Source organism: Lactuca serriola, chromosome 4 (genome assembly GCF_051521515.1).
Source record: "Lactuca serriola cultivar US96UC23 chromosome 4, Lser_US96UC23_V15, whole genome shotgun sequence".
Taxonomy (NCBI): Eukaryota; Viridiplantae; Streptophyta; class Magnoliopsida; order Asterales; family Asteraceae; genus Lactuca; species Lactuca serriola.
Genome location: NC_136411.1, coordinates 380,815,771 through 380,838,441, shown reverse-complemented (window position 1 = coordinate 380,838,441; position 22,671 = coordinate 380,815,771). Strand labels below are relative to the sequence as shown.

The 22,671-nt window shown below is 40.5% G+C and overlaps 1 protein-coding gene across 1 annotated transcript; it reads right to left on the bottom strand.

The window, feature by feature from the left end:
- Positions 1-16,277: 16,277 nt before the first annotated feature.
- LOC145099814 (uncharacterized) lies at positions 16,278-17,865 on the bottom strand. The gene is made up of 3 exons (XM_079037319.1): positions 17,480-17,865; positions 16,725-17,391; positions 16,278-16,352 (listed from the first exon to the last, which is right to left on the bottom strand). The coding sequence occupies exons 1-3, from the start codon at positions 17,863-17,865 to the stop codon at positions 16,278-16,280; spliced, it is 1,128 nt and encodes a 375-aa protein (XP_078893445.1).
- Between the last annotated feature and the right edge of the window lie 4,806 nt (positions 17,866-22,671).

The following is a 22,671-nucleotide window of genomic DNA, read 5'->3' as shown; positions in this document are numbered from 1 at the left end:
ATACGGTTAAAAATAAGATTATTTTTATTTGAAATTTAAGCCTAGTATTTTTGAACTGTTTAAAAATACACCCTCATGGATTTTATTAAATTAATTAAGTGTTTATTTAAAAGAGAATTCATAAATCCATGATATGGTTTAAGTTTGACTAAATTAAAGTTTGATTTATTAAAGGATTAAACCACTTAGTATTTTAAAAGTTTAAAATACACCCTTATACTATATAAAATTAAAAGTCTAATATATTATATACATACAAGAAAAGTCAGTCTTACCGTTAGTAGGCCTCATTCATGAAGTTGGTCTATAAGGGGTGTTTAAGGAAGCGACCTATAAAATGACCACCATCGGGTATCCACTCTTACCCACCGCACTCTTGACTAGTGTAGGGTCGTTATCCGAACGGCTAGGATCAGACTCTAAATCCTCATTCAAAGTATAGTGAATTATAAAGTAACTAAACGATTTTAAAAATTTTCAATCTTAGTTATTTAGGAAAATGTGAATTTGATGCTAACCCGTGAAATTGCAAATTGCACCTTATTGGTCGTTAGTGGAGCGTGTGTGGTTAACCGACAAACTAATATGGGACTAATGAAGGATGGCAATGGGTTTCTCATAAATTATAGTTGATCAATGGAGCGTGTGCGGTTAACCGACACATTGATTAGATAATAAATGACATCGAGAGAACCAAAATAATTTGCATGGTTATTCACACCTTGTTTGTGATCCTCGGTATCCTAGTCACAAACTTGAAGGGCACAATCGAGATTAAACATGCCATTGAAAAGTTTAATGAATCTCAAAAGATCTACGAATTTCATTTAAAACCTAATTCGTTTAAAATTTCGTTTTCATGTTGGAATTAGTAAATCATCATTTACCTACCTTCAAATAATTTACAATTGGATTACGGCATCCCTCTTTTGAATTGTAAATTATTATGTTGGGTCCTAGCCTTATTGTTTCATTTGGGTGTTGTATTAAGGATTAGATCAACTAACTTGAATTTGTCCCTTTTATAGATGTCTAGTTCTGACAACTATGGTCTTCCTCAATCCTTTAGAAAAGGTTTTCCTTCTGAAGATGATCTTCCACGTGTCGACCAAGGTGAAAGATCATTTCTTTCTTCGTACATTGGTGGAACTAGAAATCATGTTTCTCTTCCTCTACCTCCTCTAGTGTTTCTCACTAACCCACGTTTTCGTCAACTTGAAAAGTTCAAGATCACTTAAGCCCTATTGGCATGCGAACCCTAGATGGAAATTATGTGTGTGCACATTCTCTAAACATGATGTCGCACATTGACAAATTGGGAATGTTGGGTGTCGTTTTTTCAAAGGAGCTAGATGTTGATGTGGTTCTTCACTCGCTTCCTAAGTCGTATAGTCAGTTTGTTACAGATTACTATATGACTGAAAATTACGTGACCCTAATTGATCTATTTGCTTATTGCAGCTGAAGCAGCAATGCTGTGGCGCACTGGTCAAGCAAATTTGTTTGGAAGATCAACCTCCCAAATTTCGATGAACCTTAACAATGGCAACATTGGTAGTCCAAAAATAGGCTTCTCTTCCCAATGGAAAGGGATCGGCCAAGGTCAAACTGTTTGACCATATGTTAAAGAGAATGGCCAGCTCTGAGATAGTCCCATGTCACAACCAGAAATTTTTGTGCCTTGTAAACTACAACAACTAAGTCAAATTTTGAATCAAGGACATAAGAGCATGTATGATGCATACTCTATGACAACAAAATCTCAAACAAACACCCCATGCAAGCATTTCAAGTAGTCAATAAGCAATTGGAAACCCTAGGAGTTCTTGTTTAAGTCCATTTTGGACTACGAATTTCCTATTGGGCCCAATGGACCAATAAGCTTCCAATTTGACCATCTTGGGCTTAGAACTCTTGAATGGGATCTAATTGGACCCACTTCCATTTATTTCAATATTTTGGGCCATATTGGGCCTAGAATGAAATAAATTAATTATATGAACCATTTTGGGCCATAACTAACCTAATGTAGCCCTAATAGGTCATAAGAATCATATTTATGGTTAATTGGACCAAACATCACTTAACATAACCATGAAAAAGGCTTAAGCATACAAGGCCCATATTCTTTTCTCTCCCTCTCTAATTCTCGGCCCAAGCCCAAGTAAAAATGGAGAGTTGACTTCTCATGGCCACCTCATTTTTACATTATGGTCTTCCATGCATCTTATCCCATGTTTCCATGCATACATCACTTCAAGATCTCTCTCTTTCCCTCTCTCTTGCTCTCGGCCGATTCCAAGCACACACGCACACACAATTCTCTCACAAATCTCTCAAGAAAACTCTCTCATATTTCCTCCATATTTTCGAGATCTAAGAAGTGTTCAAGGGGATTCTTACATAAAAATCATCATCAAAGGTAAGATGTTGCTTAGATCCATAAACTAGTTACTTCATTCCATTCAAGAATCACCTCTTAACCCATTCAAACTTATGATTTAGCACCTTAGAAGCATCTAAGTTCGAGATCTTCCAAGGAGGGTTGCTAAGGCCAAATTTTCTTCTCATTTTCTTCCAAAAACCGAAACCACACCCAAAGATGAGCTTCATACCCCCTCTTTTTCGGTTTTTATAAGTTTTGTGGGGGATAATACAAGCAAATGTGTAGATCTATGAGTAAATGTATGCCTTGTGTGATTTTTATGCTTATATGTATGATCTTATGTGATTGTGATGTTTATGCTAGCGAAAAAGAACCTAAAAATCGAGATCTACTATATGAAGAATTAAATAAGTATAACTTATACCATTTCACACTAATCAAGTCTAGAAAAATAATCTAGTTGGTTAATATGAAGATTTTTGGACTTAAAACCCATTTTTGGGCTCAAAATGCTAAAAATACAAAACTAAGGGGCCCAAAACGGAAAAACATAGATTCTGAAGGTTGAGATGAGTCTAAACAGTTTCTAATATGTATTTTCTAAATATCAACACGTTTGAAGGGTTAAAAATGTGAATTTTAAACATAATGGGCCAAAATGGGCTTTTTGGCCCAATAAAGCCCCAAATTGCAAAAATTTTTAATTAGAGGGGCTGAAACTGCACATTTCTGTAAAACAGGGGATTACTTTTGTACTAAAACCATTTCAAGGGCCAAAAATGCTTTTCAACTTAAAAAGGGACCAAAGATGCAAAAATTTTCCATCTTGGGCTAAAATTGTAAAAGTTGCGAAAATGGAGGTTTCAACCGAGAAAATTTCATTTTTGAAGGACTTAAGCTGTGTATTAAGTAAATTGTGCTAAAAAAATGTCTTTCCAATAAATTTTGATACTAAAGTGTCAAGAAAAATAGTTTAAGGACTAAACTGGAAATTCTTTTATACACAAAGGGTTAAAAGAGTAAATTTTATCCAAGAAAGGGCTTAAAAAGATAAAATCTAATTCTTAAAACAACAAATCGCTTAAGATAAAAATACGAGTACTACGTCTACCGGCGAAACGTAATAATAAATACACTTTCAACACCAATATCGTTACCAAACGAATTGATTCGGTCTCGAATCAATAACGAATCAAAAATCAATAAAAAATGATACTTCAATACACACACGGAAAATTCACGAGAAGTCAATACACCATCTTTGGGCTCGAAAGTTTGAAATCGTGCTTGTTGGGCGTAGCTAGCCCAATGACATGATCTTTAGGCCCGAAGGGAACGCGCTTACATGTTATTGGGCCATATATGACCTAGTTCCGTGTAAAGGACTTTCTATAACTTTATTGTGCTGTTGGGCCCCAAGGGTCCTTTGGTACTACTAGCAAAGTCAAGAAGTCAAATGCGAGTCGGGCCAAGGGCCTTTCGCATTCACGATAGCCTTGGACAACTTATGGAAATAACGGGGGTTTCGCACCTTCTTTTCTCCCCGGTTGTGGGGCTATGAGAAGTCAGGGTGGTTGGATTAAGTGAGTAGTACGGGCGACGCCTAAGGGATCGTTTGTATAGTTGTAAACTAGTCATTTTCATTAATGCGTGATTATAACGACTCACAACCCGTAATTAATCCAATGTCACCTGGAATTATCGAAAACAACGTCGTATCGGAATAATACTAACTCAGCCACGTAATTTAATGTATTGGGAAAACATCGGGTTTTCCTGGGAAATTCAACGCTCTTAACTATGTGATATATATACAAAGTTTAACAATTATTCACATTCACAATAATCAACAAGCATACTTACGGATCTTCACACTTTTTCTTATATACAACATTTCTTTTTAGAAATTATCGGATTTTTTGTGGTTTTCAACATTATACAAATCATTTCTTTTCAAACCTTACTTATGAACTCACCAACATTTCATATGTTGACGTTTTCCCAAAATACTTGTATTCTCAGGTAACAGGTAAATCGAAGGAAAAATGTACCCAGTGATGTCATGTTGTTTGTTTAATTAGCATCGAACAATTTACGTTTTAGAAATGTAATGTTTTGAAACAATGCACTAAATGTAAACAATACCGGTTGTAATATTTCAATGCATGGTGAGGAATGATGTTATGTTTCATGTATATTTATTGTGATGGTATTCAATTGAGTCACAATAGCCCTCGGACATTTCCGACATCTGGTTCGGGGGTGTGACAGGTTGGTATCGGAGCTCTGTTTATAGTGAACTAGCATATCTAGCCACACATTGATATGGAACTATAAACCAAAAGAGGGACTAACACAACTCTGAACAAAACAAGTAAAACATAACAATAAAACACCCTTGTTTGTATTTGGAACAAGAACCTAACACCGAATCAAACAAGATAATACTAGTATCTCGGTTAATCCAGGACTGTTCTTAGTTGTATCAAGGAACGATTGTAGCCTGATCAACTACATTGTTACCAAGGTATCACTACCACACGTCCTGAGGAGATCGTGATAGCTAGAGAATCTAAAAACATACCCCTTTATCACCAAAAAGAGAACATCTGTTTAGTCTATACCATAGTGGTAGAGTCATAGGAGTAACGATAGTTTATACCTTCCCCCAGTCTTCATGGAGGGAGAGCAGCAGGGTATCCAGTTTCATCAAGTCCTAGTGGCTCACGGAATGCTTGAAGATGAACCGGAAGGGAATCAAGAGGAAGCACACGACGTTGGACCTGACGAATACGCAGACACCGACTACGTGTTCGAGGAGACCGATGATGACATAGAGGAAGGACAAGACCCGGGCAAAGATCACGCCATGTCGTTTGTAGATGAGGCGCAACCGGACCACCCCGCCCCACCAGTGAACCCCCCAAGGGAGAACCGCTCTCCCGAAGCTGAGATCGCCGCCCTGCGGCAACAGCTGTACGCCATGGAAGCACGTGCAGTGCAAGCTGAGCATGAGAGGGATGAGGTTATTGGAGACATGACTGAGATGGCTCAGTTGCTGGCTCAACACTTTCGCATATGACCTCGCCACTATATAGGACGCACCACGGAGTGTTAGGGATAGGCTTATCTGACTAGGCCATTAGGATCTATGCTATGTACCCCGACTCTATTTTTAAGTGACTACACTACTCATAGAGCCGTTATGCTGCCAAACTAATATCACTTATGTATGCTCTTTCAAGCAAAATTTTCATGTATCAAATGCGGATAATATTAGTGAACTTTTACGTGTTTTATTATGACATTACAAATTGCTATGTGTTGAGAATCCATGATTGTATGCTAATTTGTAGAAGTACTTAAGTTCGTACCATGCACCTAGTCAGTAGGATCACAACCTCACATAACCCACAAACACTCAACATCTTTCCGTTTCATGACAAAAAGATGCCTCGCCGACCTACTCGCGGAAACCCTGGACCAACCCCACCCGAAGTTGACTCCACTGCATTCCAGGCAGCCGTATCTGCTGTGGTCACCGCAGCTATGGCACATATTCACCAAGGGAACAACGGAGGAGGTAACGGGCAAGGGGCCGGGAGTTCGAACAATCGAATGAATCAAGGACCCACCAAAACCTGTACCTACGAGGACTTCACAAACGCCAAACCACGAACCTTTAACGACAGCGGAGGAGTGATCACCCTGAAACGATGGATCGAGAAGGTGGAATCGGTGTTCGAGATATGTGATTGCCCTGAAGAGATGAAAGTAAAGTTTGTTGCATGCACTTTTGTCGACCAAGCGCTTACTTGGTGGAACGGGCACGTGGAAGCCATGACACTCCCCGTAGCCAATTCCATGCCATGGACAGAAATGAAGGAAATGTTGATGGCCGAATACTGCCCTCGTGGTGAGATTCAGAAAATGGAGCAAGAGCTGTGGAACCTCACTATACGGAATGTTGATATCGATGCCTACATATCCAGATTTAGTGAACTATCTCTGTTATGTCCGGGCATGATCATCTCGGAAGGAAAGAAGATTCAGCGATTCATCTAGGGACTAACCTCTCCGATCCAAGGAAACGTGATAGCTGCAAACCCCGAAACTTTCGACAATGCTAAGAGATTGGCAAAGAAGTTGTATGACCACAACAACAAGAAGGGTGAGAAGCCAGCGGAGGCTGAAGGTAAGAAGGAAGGTGATGGCAAGAAGGGGAAGAACAACAAGAGGAAGGGACATCAAGGCCCTAAGACTTCTAAGAAGCAGCAGACAGTGGCAGTTCATGCTGCCACCGCACCAGTTCCGGCCACACCACATGCTCCAGCCTCAGCTGCTTCGAATGCTCCTAGACCTTATTCCGGTAATCTTCTGAAGTGCAACAAGTGTGGTTTCCATCATAATGGAGAGTGCAAGGAGCTGCAGTGCACCAGTTGCAATCGGAAGGGGCACACGGCAAGGTATTGCAGGACTTACCCTCCTCAGAATCAACAATAGGGAAACAGCAACAACAACAACAACAACCGCAACAACAACATCAACACTGGCGACAACAATGCAGGGCCTAGACACACCTGCTATGGGTGTGGGAGGACTGGGCATTTCCGCCGAGATTGCCCTAACAAAAACAATCCCGGAAATGGAGGAACAGGAAGGGTGCTGACCATGGGTCAGGGGGAGGCGATTCAGGATCCCGCTATTGTTACCATTACGTTTCCCCTAAACCACACTTATGCATGCATCCTATTTGACTCCGGAGCCGAGCGAAGTTTTCTTAGAAATAAGTTTAAACATTTATTAAAACAACAACCCCAGAAGCTCAATGAAACCTTTACGGTGGAAATGGCCAATGGGAAAACCAAATCCACTGGGGAAATCTACACTGGATGTACCCTAACCTTAAATCAACACGTCTTTCGAATAGACTTAATGCATGTTTCCATTAGGAGTTTCGATGTGATTATTGGCATGGACTGGTTAAGCCCCCACCATGCTGAAATTATGTGTCACGAGAAGGCCGTTCGCCTTCACCTTCCCAATCACGAAACCCTAATTATTTACGGAGACAAACCTAGCACGAACCTTAGCCTCATCTCGTGCATCCAGGCACAGAAGCATCTACCTAAGAACGATTTTACATTTCTGGCTCACATAGTGGATAAAACCAAGGAAGAGGTTAACATTCAAGACATTCCCGTAGCACGTGAATTCCCAAACGTATTTCCTGAAGATCTTCCTGGAGTACCCCCAGAGAGACAAGTTGAGTTCCGAATTGACCTCGTTCCAGGAGCAACCCCTCTCGCTAAATCGCCTTACCGGCTAGCTCCTGTTAAAATGCAGGAATTGTCCAGCCAACTCAGCGAACTCCTGGGCAAGGGATTCATCCGACCTAACTACTAGCCATGGGGAGCTCCGGTCCTCTTTGTCAAAAAGAAGGACGAATCTTTTAGAATGTGCATCGATTACAGGGAGTTAAATAAACTCACCGTCAAAAATCGCTATCCACTCCCACGAATCGACGATCTATTTGACCAGCTCCAAGGAGCTAGTTACTTCTCTAAGATAGATCTACGGTCCGGGTACCATCAACTCAAGGTCCGGGAAGAGGATATTCCTAAAACCGCTTTCCGAACTCGTTACGGACATTATGAATTTGTCGTAATGCCCTTCGGTCTAACGAATGCCCCTGCCGTATTTATGGACCTGATGAACCAAATCTGTCGGCCATTCCTCGACAACTTTTTTATCGTCTTCATTGATGACATCCTAGTCTATTCCCGAAGCGAAGAAGAGCATGGCCAACATCTCCGATAAATCCTAGAAACCCTGCGAACGGAAAAGCTATACGCAAAACTCTCCAAGTGTGAGTTCTGGCTCCGTAGCGTGAACTTCCTAGGTTATGTTGTTAGTCAAGAAGGAATTCATGTGGATCCTTCCAAGGTTAAAGCCGTTGAAGGATGGGCAGTCCCGACAACACCCACATAAATTCGTCAATTCTTAGGCCTAGCAGGCTACTATAGGAGGTTCATTCAAAACTTCTCTAAGATCGCCAAGCCACTTACCTCGCTTACACAAAAGGGCGTACCATTCAAATGGACAGACAAACAAGTAGTTGCATTCCGAACCCTAAAGAAAATGCTCTGTAGTGCCCCGGTACTATCTCTACTATAGGGAACAAAAGATTTTGTGGTCTACTATGACGCGTCAAATCAGGGTTTAGGTTGCGTTCTCATGTAGCGTGGAAGAGTGATAGCTTACGCATCCCGCCAACTGAAGACACACGAAGTGAATTATACAACCCATGATCTGGAATTGGGAGCAGTGGTCTTTGCTCTGAAAATTTGGAGGCGTTACCTTTATGGTACGAAGTGCACCATCTTAACGGACCACAAAAGTCTCCAGCACATCTTGAATCAGAAAGAGCTGAATATGAGACAACGAAGATGGGTTGAACTATTAAATGATTACGAGTGTGAAATCAAGTACCACCCAGGCAAGGCGAACGTGGTGGCTGATGCCTTGAGCTGGAAGGAGTACTCTAATCGTCGTGCAAAAACTCTCTCAATAACCATCCAATCTCACCTAACCAGTCAGATCGGGGTAGCCTAGTCAGAGGCCATGAAGACGGAAAACAGAGCAAGCGAAGCATTACGCGGGATGGAGAAGAATCTAGAGGTAAAGGAGAACGGAGTATACTATTTCATGAACCGTATTTGGGTCCCTAAACTCGGAGGATTTAGGGAGGTAGTCATGAATGAAGCTCACAAGACGCGATACTCCATCCATCCCGGTTCGGACAAGATGTATTTGGATATTAAACAACATTATTGGTGGCCTAACATGAAGGCAGAAATTGCCACCTATGTCAGTAAATGCCTTACCTGTTTCAAAGTAAAGGTGGAGTACCAGAAGCCCTCGGGGTTATTACAGCAACCGATGTTCCCTGAGTGGAAATGGGAAGGGATTTCCATGGATTTTGTGACCAAGCTACCCAAGACGTCAGATGGATTAGACACCATATGGGTAATAGTTGATCAAGTGACGAGATCCGCGCATTTCCTGCCAATAAAAGAATCCTACAAAATGGAGAGATTGAGGCATTTATACATTCGAGAAATCGTGAGACTTCATGGAATACCAGTGTCTATCATCTCAGATAGAGACAGTAGATTCACTTCACGGTTTTGGCAATCCCTTCAAAAAGCACTCGGAACCCATCTCGACATGAGCACCGCTTATCACCCACAAACGGACGGTCAAAGTGAACGAACCATTCAGACGCTCGAAGACATGCTTCGCGCATGTGTGATAGACTTTGGGAAGTCTTGGGACATCCACTTACCCTTAGTTGAATTCTCTTATAACAACAGTTACCATTCGAGCATCAAGGTCGCACGTTTCGAAGCACTATATGGACGTAAGTGTAGATCACCGTTGTGTTGGGCTGAGGTGGGCGACACCCAGCTAGCAAAGACACTAGCATTGGACAAGGTGCTAACGGGACCGGAGATCATTCGTGAAACCACGGAAAAGATAGTTCAAATCAGAGCTCGATTATAAGCATCGCGCGACCGACAGAAGGGCTATGCCGATAAACGGCAAAAGCCCTTAGAGTTTTAGGTCGGGGATCGAGTGCTGTTAAAAGTTTCACCTTGGAAAGAAGTCATTCGTTTCGGAAAACGGTGAAAACTGAACCCACGATACATTGGACCCTTCGAGATCGTTGCCCGAATAGGTCCAGTGGCGTACAAACTGCAGCTACCCGTGGAGCTAAATAGTGTACACCCCGTGTTCCATGTCTCCAATCTAAAGAAGTGCCTATCAGATGAAACACTCGTCATTCCCCTTGACGAGATTGAAATCAACGAGAATCTCCTGTTCGTTGAAGAACCAGTCGAAATCATGGACAGGGAGGTGAAGCGTACTAAGCAAAGTTGCATCCCGATCGTGAAAGTACGGTGGAACGCGAAGCGTGGGCCAGAATTCACTTGGGAACGCGAAGACCGAATGAAGCAAAAGTACCCTTATCTATTCTAGCATTCTCAAATCTAGCTTTCAAAAAGAATTTCGGGACGAAATTCCCTCTAACGGGGGGATGATGTCACAACAAGAAATTTTTGTGCCTTGTAAACTACAACAACTAAGTCAAATTGTGAATCAAAGACATAAGAGCATGTATGATGCATACACTATGACAACAAAATCTTAAACAAACACCCCACGCAAGCATTTCAAGTAGTCAATAAGCCATTGGAAACCCTAGGAGTTCTTGTTTAAGTCCATTTTGGACTAGGAATTTCTTATTGGGCCCAATGGACCAATAAGCTTCCAATTTGAACATCTTGGGCTTAGAACTCTTGAATGGGCTCTAATTGGACCCACTTCCATTTATTTCAATATTTTGGGCCATATTGGGCCTAGAATGAAATAAATTAATTATATGAACCATTTTGGGCCATAACTAACCTAATGTAGCCCTAATAAGTCATAAGAATCATATTTATGGTTAATTGGACCAAACATCACTTAACATAACCATGAAAAAGGCTTAAGCATACATGGCCCATATTCTTTTCTCTCCCTCTCTAATTCTCGGCCCAAGCCCAAGTAAAAATGGAGAGTTGACTTCTCATGGCCACCTCATTTTTACATTATGGTCTTCCATGCATCTTATCCCATGTTTCCATGCATACATCACTTCAAGATCTCTCTCTTTCCCTCTCTCTTGCTCTCGGCCGATTCCAAGCACACACGCACACACAATTCTCTCACAAATCTCTCAAGAAAACTCTCTCATATTTCCTCCATATTTTCGAGATCTAAGAAGTGTTCAAGGGGATTCTTACATAAAAATCATCATCTAAGGTAATATGTTGCTTAGATCCATAAACTAGTTACTTCATTCCATTCAAGAATCACCTCTTAACCCATTCAAACTTATGATTTAGCACCTTAGAAGCATCTAAGTTCGAGATCTTCCAAGGAGGGTTGCTAAGGCCGAATTTTCTTCTCATTTTCTTCCAAAAACCGAAACCACACCCAAATATGAGCTTCATACCCCCTCTTTTTCGGTTTTTATAAGTTTTGTGGGGGAGAATACAAGCAAATGTGTAGATCTATGAGTAAATGTATGCCTTGTGTGATTTTTATGCTTATATGTATGATCTTATGTGATTGTGATGTTTATGCTAGCCAAAAAGAACCTAAAAATCGAGATCTACTATATGAAGAATGAAATAAGTATAACTTATACCATTTCACACTAATCAAGTCTAGAAAAATAATCTAGTTGGTTAATATGAACATTTTTGGACTTAAAACCCATTTTTGGGCTCAAAATGCTAAAAATACAAAACTAAGGGGCCCAAAACGGAAAAACATAGATTATGAAGGTTGAGATGAGTCTAAACAGTTTCTAATATGTATTTTCTAAATATCAACACTTTTGAAGGGTTAAAAATGTGAATTTTAAACATAATGGGCCAAAATGTGACACCCAATTTTTTTTTGCAAAAATTTTAAACTTTTAAAACCCATCTTAAGTTAAATTAAAACAACTGAAATAGTCATAACATAATCCATCAACTTAATAATCATATAAAATAAGTGCGGAAGTAATAATAATAATAAGGTCCCAACAAAATAACTAGTAGCGATGTCCCGATGCTCCATGTCAAGCCTTAGCCTCTTTAATCTTAGCACCTGAAAAGTTATAAGGGAAAAACGTAAGCACGAAGCTTAGTGAATTCAAACACAGACATTGTACTAACATTCATATTTACTAGCCCTAATCCATTTTCCAATTATAATGATAAAGACAAAGAACGAATCAATGTCTATATTACGAGAAGGACTTGTAGGTTTGAACCGCACCGGGAAGATCCCGTATCATTTGGCCCTAATCACCGCACCTCACGAAGAGTATTACGTTGGTGATCTTACCTACCCACCGCACCGGTAAATCCGTATCCTTTGGTGGTGTCCCCATATCCATAATTAGTTACATACAGTGCACATGTACGAATTAAAACAACACTTATATAGTATAAATTCAAATAATCACACACGAGCTAACTAGCAAACACAATCATCAATACAAAGGTGTGAGAGAACTCACCTTGAGTGAGTATTAAGGATGGCTAACAATCAAATAATGCTACCAAGCTTGAGCAAACTTCAAAACCTCGCCTAAGAAGGACTAAAGGTTAGAAACGAGAAGTAATGAAGCTATGAGTTGAGAAAAGAGTAATCACAGCAAGGTCTCTAAAACAGACCTGCTGTTCAAAACGGATTTACTCCAAAATCTAAAACAGAAACATAGCTTTAACTAAATTTTATAGGAAACTATGATTGTTCAGGATTCCATAACTATAAAGAACTCATTCTAACTCCAAAAGATGAATTAAATATGAATTTTACAAAATGGTGTATCACTTCTGTCTCCAACAATACAGTCAAGTGATGTTGGCCAATTCTACCCAACTTGTGAGTAGAATTCGTCCAAAAGAAAATTAAGAGAAGTAAAGGACATACAAGTGAAAGTCTCAGAGTTGGAATTGAATGAAAAACATCTCTCAAACTCCAGATATAAAATTCACATTGTGGACAATCACAGCACTAGCAAAAGCTGGTGACTGCCCACTGACCTGGAGTGTGGATCCATTATAACCAATTTATAATTGGAAATAACACCCCATATTATCCAGATCTTAAATTCATAATATAAGGAACATATAGAAACTTGGAATCACTCTGGATCCTTTTCCAAGCCTTAGAAATGATGAAAACAAAATGACATATCTGAACAGACCCGGATCAGACCTAACAGCAAAGATGTCATTCTTTCACATAGATAAAGCCCTTATCAGTGAGGTTGGCCTTCTTAAGAAAGTTAGCCAACTCAATTTTTGAACTTTTGGAACTGGTTTGGGGTCCGTTTGAGTTCTAGAGATCCAGATATGATTTTTACAAAATGACTACAGATCTGATGGAAAACAGAATCGTAGCCACCCGTGATTCCTTTTTGGCTTATCCATCCTTCTCCTTTTGAAACACATTTTAAGATGTGTTCATCATCCCAATTCAGTCCCCATGATAATGGTGGTACTAAAAAGGGTTAGGGATCATTAGGATTTCATTTAGCCTCAAGGATGTAATAATAATCATCATGAAAATAAACATAAGCACATAAAATCATCATTCTCCCTTTTAGGGTTTCCATGATCTTTTGCCACATGTAATCCCCTAGATCCATCATCCACCATATATGGGGTGAAGATAGGATCTTGAGATGATGTATAACATACAATTACAAATAAAATAAGAAGTAGAAGAGGTGAAGATGAAATCATAAAACTAGAACATGGTTATGAATCAAGTTGTAAGAAAGGATAAGGAGGTTCATACCAATACGAATCAAGGCTGGAAATGAACAAGAATTAAGCTCCAAACAGCCCCTTGGCTGCTCTTGATCCCAAAGAGAGAGAGAGGGAAGATTTTTGAGAGAGAGGTAGGGTTTAGAGTGTTTTCCTTGTGTGTGTTCCAAATGATTCTATTTACACATTAAGTACTATTAACTAGATGGACATTGCAAATAGGCCCATAGCCCATGGACTTCAATAAAAGGAGTTTACAAGATGATCAAAAGAGTCCAATAACATAAGAAATTAGACATTGGTTAAATAAATTAACCCAAGGTTACAAGGATAATTAAATTAAAATAATCAAACGTACCGAGAAAACCCGGGGCGTTACAACTCTCCCCCACTAAGAACGGACTTCGTCCTCGAAGTCAACACCTAGAAACAGATCCGGATAATGAACCCGCATCTCGCATTCCGGTTCCCAAGTCCATTCCGAACCCTTCCTATGTTGCCACTGCACTTCAACCAGGTTTATAGTCTTGTTGCGAAGAGCTTTCGTCTTTCGTTCTAAAATGGCGATTGGTTTCTCAACATAATTGAGACGCTCGTCAATTTGTATGTCCTCCAGTGGTATCACAGCGGTCTCATCAACAACGCATTTTCGTAACTAAGACACGTGGAACATATTATGAATTAGACTAAGCTCGTCAGGAAGCTCTAAACGGTAAGCCACCTTCCCCACACGAGCTATGACCTTGTAGGGTCCAATGAATCGGGGTCCGAGCTTTCCCCGCTTCCGAAATCGAATCACACCTTTCCAGGGGGAAACTTTAAGCAACACATAATCTCCCACCTGGAACTCAAGATTGGAGCATCTTTTGTCGGCATAACTTTTCTGACGACTGCTCGCTTTGACCAAATGATCCCGAATCACTTGGATTTTCTCCGTAGTCTGTAGCACGATATCGGTACTCCCAAGTACCCTCTGCCCAACCTCGCCCCAACAAACGGGCGTCCTGCACTTCCTCCCGTACAAGGCTTCATACGGAGGCATTTTAATGCTCGAGTGATAGCTGTTGTTATAAGAAAACTCAGCTAGATGTAGATGGTCATCCCAACTACCCCCAAAATCAATCGCACACGCCCTAAGCATGTCCTCCAAGGTCTGAATCGTCCGCTCACTCTGCCCGTCTGTCTGCGGATGGAAGGCGGTACTAAAATGTAATCGTGTGCCCAATTCCTCTTGAAACTTCCTCCAGAACCGAGAGGTAAATCGGGTGTCTCGATCGGAGACGATAGAAACGGGCACCCCATGTAATGAGACAATCTCCCGAACAAAGATCTCGGCTAATTTCTCCGCCGATGAGCTCTCCTTTATAGCCAGAAAGTGAGCACTCTTAGTCAAACGATCAACAATCACCCATATCGTATCTGATCCTCGGGCAGTTCTATGAAGTTTTGTAATGAAGTCCATGGTTAGATGCTCCCATTTCCATTCAGGAATCTCTAATGGTTGCAACTTCCCATGCGGTTTCTGGTGTTCCACCTTGACCTTCCGACAGGTCATACATTCTTCCACAAATCGAGCCACATCATTCTTCATTCCATGCCACCAGTAAGGCTCATGAAGGTCCCGATACATTTTAGTAGCACCAGGATGGATATAAAATTTTGACTTATGAGACTCATCCATTAGGGTTTTCCGATTTCCCCCGGTATATGGGACCCAACCCCTACCGTAGCGAGTCAGCAAACCCCGCCCGTCTCGTTCCATCTTAGGCAACTCTTTCCCAATCTTCTCACGCCTGATGTTTTCCTCCAGTATTGCCGTCTTTTGGGCGTCCCGGATTAGATCTAACAAAGACGACACCATCATGATCCAGAGACACTTAGCTCGAATCGATTCGGCAGATTGTTTACGACTGAGAGCATCAGCTACCACATTAGCTTTACCGGGGTGGTAGTGAATTTCACAATCATAATCTTTTACCATATCCAACCCTCGGATCTGCCTCATATTCAAATCCCGCTGCTCGAACAAATATTTTAGACTCTTATGGTCAGTGTATATGATAAACTTCACTCCATAGAGATAGTATCTCCAAATCTTAAGAGCGAAAACAACAGCCCCAAGCTCCAAATCATGAGTGGGGTAGTTTCGTTCGTGGGGTTTCAGCTGTCGGGAGGCATAGGCTATCACCCTATCTCGTTGCATTAACACGGCACCAAGACTTTGAAGCGATGCATCACAGTAAACCACCATATCCTCAACCCCATCAGGTAAGGCCAAAATCGGAGCATCACACAATCGTTTCCTTAGCTCATCAAACGCCAGCTGCTGCTCCGGGCCCCAAACGAAATTCATTGATTTCTTGGTCAATCGGGTGAGTGGTAAGGCGATTTTAGAGAAATTTTCAATGAACCTCCGGTAATAACCGGCTAAACCCAAGAAACTGCGAATTTCAGAAGGTGTTTTTGGAATCTTCCATTGTCTAACCGCATTAACCTTGGCTTGATCGACCTTAATACCGTTTTCTCAATGTTAGAGGGTGAGTACGGAATGTTGTTTTCTCAATGTCTTCTTCACGAACCCGCATCTGATGGTAACCGTAACGTAAATCAATCTTGGAAAACCAAGATGCTCCCTGAAGCTGATCGAAAAGATCGTCAATACGTGCCAACGGGTACCTATTCTTTATCGTGCGCTTGTTTAGCTCCCTATAATCAATACACATTCGCTGGGATCCATCTTTCTTCTTCACAAAGAGAATAGGAGCACCCCAAGGCGAGCAGCTTGGCCGTATAAACCCTTTATCACTTAGATCTTGAAGTTGATCTTGGAGCTCTTTCATTTCAGGTGGTGCCAAGCGGTAAGGAGATTTCGCTACCGGAGTCGCACCTGGCACCAAATCAATGCGAAACTCCACTTGCCGAACAGGTGGCAAGCCAGGGAGTTCCTCCGGAAAGACATCGCTGAAGTCGGAAACGATAGGAACGTCGTCTAGTGCTATAGCAGACGAGCAAGAATCCATAGCCAGGCGGGGAATGTCCCCCTGAATAATAAGTTCTCCACCTCTAGGGTTTCGAACACGAACTTGCTTCTTACGACAGTGGATTTCCGCATCAAACGCATCAAGCCAATCCATGCCTACGATAACGCAGAGCTCTCGCATCGCAATAGGGATAATATCAATAGGGAATTCAACTCCAGAAAACTCGAGAGTGCAACCCCGATAGACATCGGTGACAGAAATAGTGCGGTTGTCGACAACATCGACAACCATTGGGTGAGCCAATTTTCCGATACTACGCCCCAAACGATTAATAAACGTGTGAGATACAAAAGAATGGGCAGCACCGCTATCAAACATAACAACATCGGGCTTGGAATCTAGCAAATAAGTGTCTGCCATTGTCGTTGTAATCACCGGCTCCTCCACAGTCATCTGGTGAGCACGACCTCGTGTCACCATAGTGGTTCCCTTAGAGGATGATGCAATTGCAGGATTTGTACCCCTGTCTCCTTTACCAGTCTTCAACTTCGGGCATTCAGGCTTCTTGTGTCCCGTCTCGTTGCAGTGATAGCAGACGGGAACTGCAGAAGTAATATGAGGTACTGCACTCGCAGGGGGATCCCTACAATTCTTCCAATGATGCCCTGGCTTTTTGCAGTTGTAGCATATCAACATATTTTTCTCGCCCTGAAGACGTCCTATACTCATACCTTGACTTACTACCCTGCTTTTGCGTTTTCTGGGCATCTCTGGATGTCTTGGAAGAGGTGTCATTGGCCTTCCTCTTGGACTGGGTCTGCAACTCGATTTCCCTCCTCCTCGCTACATTCATGATCGCAGATAAAGTCGAGAACTCCTGCATGCTAACGAATTCTCGAATCTCGATACGTAGGATGGCCGTGTACTGGCTGACTAACCAGGCCGCGTTCCCAGCAAACGAGGGGCAAAAAGATAGCATCTCCAAGAACTTGGCGTTCAGGTCACTAACGGATTCAGTAGTCTGCTGTAAGGCCATGAACTCTTGCTGCATCCGCTGCTGCTCCACCTTAGGCACATATTGTGCCTTGAACCTCTCCACAAATTGGGCCCAAGACATGGCCCTCACTTAGTCTTCGTTCAATAGAGCGGTGATGGTCTTCCACTATGTCTTTCCCCTTTTTCACAGCTGATTCATGGCGATCACTGCTTTGTACTAGTTCGGACACCCAACACTTATGAAGGCGCCCTCAACATCTGACACCCAGGGCTTAGCAGCAACTGGGTCAGATTCACCATTCCAAAGAGGAGAGCTACACATGTTGAACTTCTCGAAGTAGTATGCCGAATCCTGAACAGGCAGAGACAGTAACGCCGCTCATCCAGAAGAGCACCGAATTGGTTGATTATGTCGTTGGTCACACCCGGGATTAGTTCGTTGAAACCGTTATTGAATTCCTCAACGACAATATCCCTAACTTGCTCCATTTGGAGCTGATTAAGTCGAGCAGGCGGAGCCATTGGTATCCACAGAAGAAGGAAAATCTTAGAAACAATTCAGTCTAGATATTTCTAGGAAGACAAAACACTCAGCTTGCCGAAAATTTTTCAACCTTGCCCCGACTCGAAACCGGCACCGATGTTTCAAATAGTAGGGGCCCTTCTACTACCTTCCACACAAGTTCCAATTTCGCATTCGCGTCTAGTTTCAAAATTTCCAGTTCGCTCTAGCCGTTAATTTTACAACTCTCTCACATGTTAACACTAACTAAGTGTGTAATCTAATATTTTAAGGCTAGTAGAATCCAATTCATCGTCAACAATTTAACATAAACATTTAACATAAGAAATAAGGCTTACTTGGCTGGCTGACTGGTACACCGCGACATCTTTCACTACTAGTCTTCAGAAAGTTTGAAAAATATTTTAAAAAGAAAATAAACTCTTATAGAGCCTCAAATTTGAGTCTAGAACATCCACAAGAATGCCTAGTTCCCTCAAACTGTGGCTCTGATACCAACTTGTGACACCCAATTTTTTTTTGCAAAAATTTTAAACTTTTAAAACCCATCTTAAGTTAAATTAAAACAACTGAAATAGTCATAACATAATCCATCAACTTAATAATCATATAAAATAAGTGCGGAAGTAATAATAATAATAAGGTCCCAACAAAATAACTAGTAGCGATGTCCCGATGCTCCATGTCAAGCCTTAGCCTCTTTAATCTTAGCACCTGAAAAGTTATAAGGGAAAAACGTAAGCACGAAGCTTAGTGAATTCAAACACAGACATTGTACTAACATTCATATTTACTAGCCCTAATCCATTTTCCAATTATAATGATAAAGACAAAGAACGAATCAATGTCTATATTACGAGAAGGACTTGTAGGTTTGAACCGCACCGGGAAGATCCCGTATCATTTGGCCCTAATCACCGCACCTCACGAAGAGTATTACGTTGGTGATCTTACCTACCCACCGCACCGGTAAATCCGTATCCTTTGGTGGTGTCCCCATATCCATAATTAGTTACATACAGTGCACATGTACGAATTAAAACAACACTTATATAGTATAAATTCAAATAATCACACACGAGCTAACTAGCAAACACAATCATCAATACAAAGGTGTGAGAGAACTCACCTTGAGTGAGTATTAAGGATGGCTAACAATCAAATAATGCTACCAAGCTTGAGAAAACTTCAAAACCTCGCCTAAGAAGGACTAAAGGTTAGAAACGAGAAGTAATGAAGCTATGAGTTGAGAAAAGAGTAATCACAGCAAGGTCTCTAAAACAGACCTGCTGTTCAAAACGGATTTACTCCAAAATCTAAAACAGAAACATAGCTTTAACTAAATTTTATAGGAAACTATGATTGTTCAGGATTCCATAACTATAAAGAACTCATTCTAACTCCAAAAGATGAATTAAATATGAATTTTACAAAATGGTGTATCACTTCTGTCTCCAACAATACAGTCAAGTGATGTTGGCCAATTCTACCCAACTTGTGAGTAGAATTCGTCCAAAAGAAAATTAAGAGAAGTAAAGGACATACAAGTGAAATTCTCAGAGTTGGAATTGAATGAAAAACATCTCTCAAACTCCAGATATAAAATTCACATTGTGGACAATCACAGCACTAGCAAAAGCTGGTGACTGCCCACTGACCTGGAGTGTGGATCCATTATAACCAATTTATAATTGGAAATAACACCCCATATTATCCAGATCTTAAATTCATAATATAAGGAACATATAGAAACTTGGAATCACTCTGGATCCTTTTCCAAGCCTTAGAAATGATGAAAACAAAATGACATATCTGAACAGACCCGGATCAGACCTAACAGCAAAGATGTCATTCTTTCACATAGATAAAGCCCTTATCAGTGAGGTTGGCCTTCTTAAGAAAGTTAGCCAACTCAATTTGTGAACTTTTGGAACTGGTTTGGGGTCCGTTTGAGTTCTAGAGATCCAGATATGATTTTTACAAAATGACTACAGATCTGATGGAAAACAGAATCGTAGCCACCCGTGATTCCTTTTTGGCTTATCCATCCTTCTCCTTTTGAAACACATTTTAAGATGTGTTCATCATCCCAATTCAGTCCCCATGATAATGGTGGTACTAAAAAGGGTTAGGGATCATTAGGATTTCATTTAGCCTCAAGGATGTAATAATAATCATCATGAAAATAAACATAAGCACATAAAATCATCATTCTCCCTTTTAGGGTTTCCATGATCTTTTGCCACATGTAATCCCCTAGATCCATCATCCACCATATATGGGGTGAAGATAGGATCTTGAGATGATGTATAACATACAATTACAAATAAAATAAGAAGGAAAAGAGGTGAAGATGAAATCATAAAACTAGAACAAGGTTATGAATCAAGTTGTAAGAAAGGATAAGGAGGTTCATACCAATACGAATCAAGGCTGGAAATGAACAAGAATTAAGCTCCAAACAGCCCCTTGGCTGCTCTTGATCCCAAAGAGAGAGAGAGAGGGACGATTTTTGAGAGAGAGGTAGGGTTTAGAGTGTTTTCCTTGTGTGTGTTCCAAATGATTCTATTTACACATTAAGTACTATTAACTAGATGGACATTGCAAATAGGCCCATAGCCCATGGACTTCAATAAAAGGAGTTTACAAGATGATCAAAAGAGTCCAATAACATAAGAAATTAGACATTGGTTAAATAAATTAACCCAAGGTTACAAGGATAATTAAATTAAAATAATCAAACGTACCGAGAAAACCCGGGGCGTTACACAAAATGGGCTTTTCGGCCCAATAAAGCCCCAAATTGCGAAAATTTTTAATTAGAGGGGCTGAAACTGCACATTTCTGTACAACAGGGGATTACTTGTGTATTAAAACCATTTCAAGGGCCAAAAATACTTTTCAATTTAAAAAGGGACCAAAGACGCAAAAATTTTCCATCTTGGGCCAAAATTGTAAAAGTTGCGACAATGGAGGTTTCAACCGAGAAAATTTCATTTTTGAAGGACTTAAGCTATTTATTAAGTAAATTGTGCTAAAAAAATGTCTTTCCAATAAGTTTTGATACTAAAGTGTCAAGAAAAATAGTTTAAGGACTAAACTGGAAATTCTCTTATACACAAAGGGTTAAAAGTGTAAATTTTATCCAAGAAAGGGCTTAAAAAGATAAATACTAATTCTTAAAACAACAAATCCCTTAAGATAAAAATACGAGTACTACGTCTACCGGCGAAACGTAATAATAAATACACTTTCAACACCAATATCGTTACCAAACGAATTGATTCGGTCTCGAATCAATAACAAATCAAAAATCAATAAACAATGATACTTCAATACACACGCGGAAAACTCACGAGAAGTCAATACACCATCTTTGGGCTTGAAAGTTTCAAATCGTGCTTGTTGGGCCTAGCTAGCCCAATGACATGATCTCTAGGCCCGAAGGGAACACGCTTACATGTTATTGGGCCTTATATGACCTAGTTCCGTGTAAAAGGACTTTCAATAGCTTTGTTGTGCTGTTGGGCCCCAAGGGTCCTTTGGTACTGTTAGCAAAGTCAAGAAGTCAAATGCAAGTCGGGCTAAGGGCTTTTCGCATTCACGATAGCCTTGAACGACTTATGGAAATAATGGGGGCTTCGCACCCTCTTTTCTCCTCGGTTGTGGGGCTATGAGAACTCAGGGTGGTTGGATTAAGTGAGTAGTACGGACGACGCCTAAAGGATCGTTTGTATAGTTGTAAACTAGTCATTTTCATTAATGCGTGATTATAACGACTCACAACACGTAATTAATCCAATGTCACATGGAATTTTCGAAAACAACGTCGTATCGGAATAATACTAACTCAGCCACGTAATTTAATGTATTGGGAAAACATCAGGTTTTCCTGGGAAATTCAACGCTCTTAACTATGTGATATATATACAATGTTTAACAATTATTCACATTCACAATAATCAACAAGCATACTTACAGATCTTCACACTTTTTCTTATATACAACATTTCTTTTTAGAAAATATCGGATTTTCTATGGTTTTCAACATTATACAAATAATTTCTTTTCAAACCTAACTTATGAACACACCAAAATTTCATATGTTGACGTTTTTCCAAAATACTTGTATTCTCAGGTAACAGGTAAATCGAAGGAAAAATGTACCTAGTGATGTCATGTTGTTTGTTTAATTAGCATCGAACAATTTACGTTTTAGAAATGTAATGTTTTGAAACAATGCACTAAATGTAAACAATACCGGTTGTAATATTTCAATGCATGGTGATGAATGATGTTATGTTTCATGTATATTTATTGTGATGGTATTCAATTGAGTCACAATAGCCCTCAGACGTTTTCGCCGTCTGGTTCGGGGGTGTGACATCCCATGTGCTATTCCTG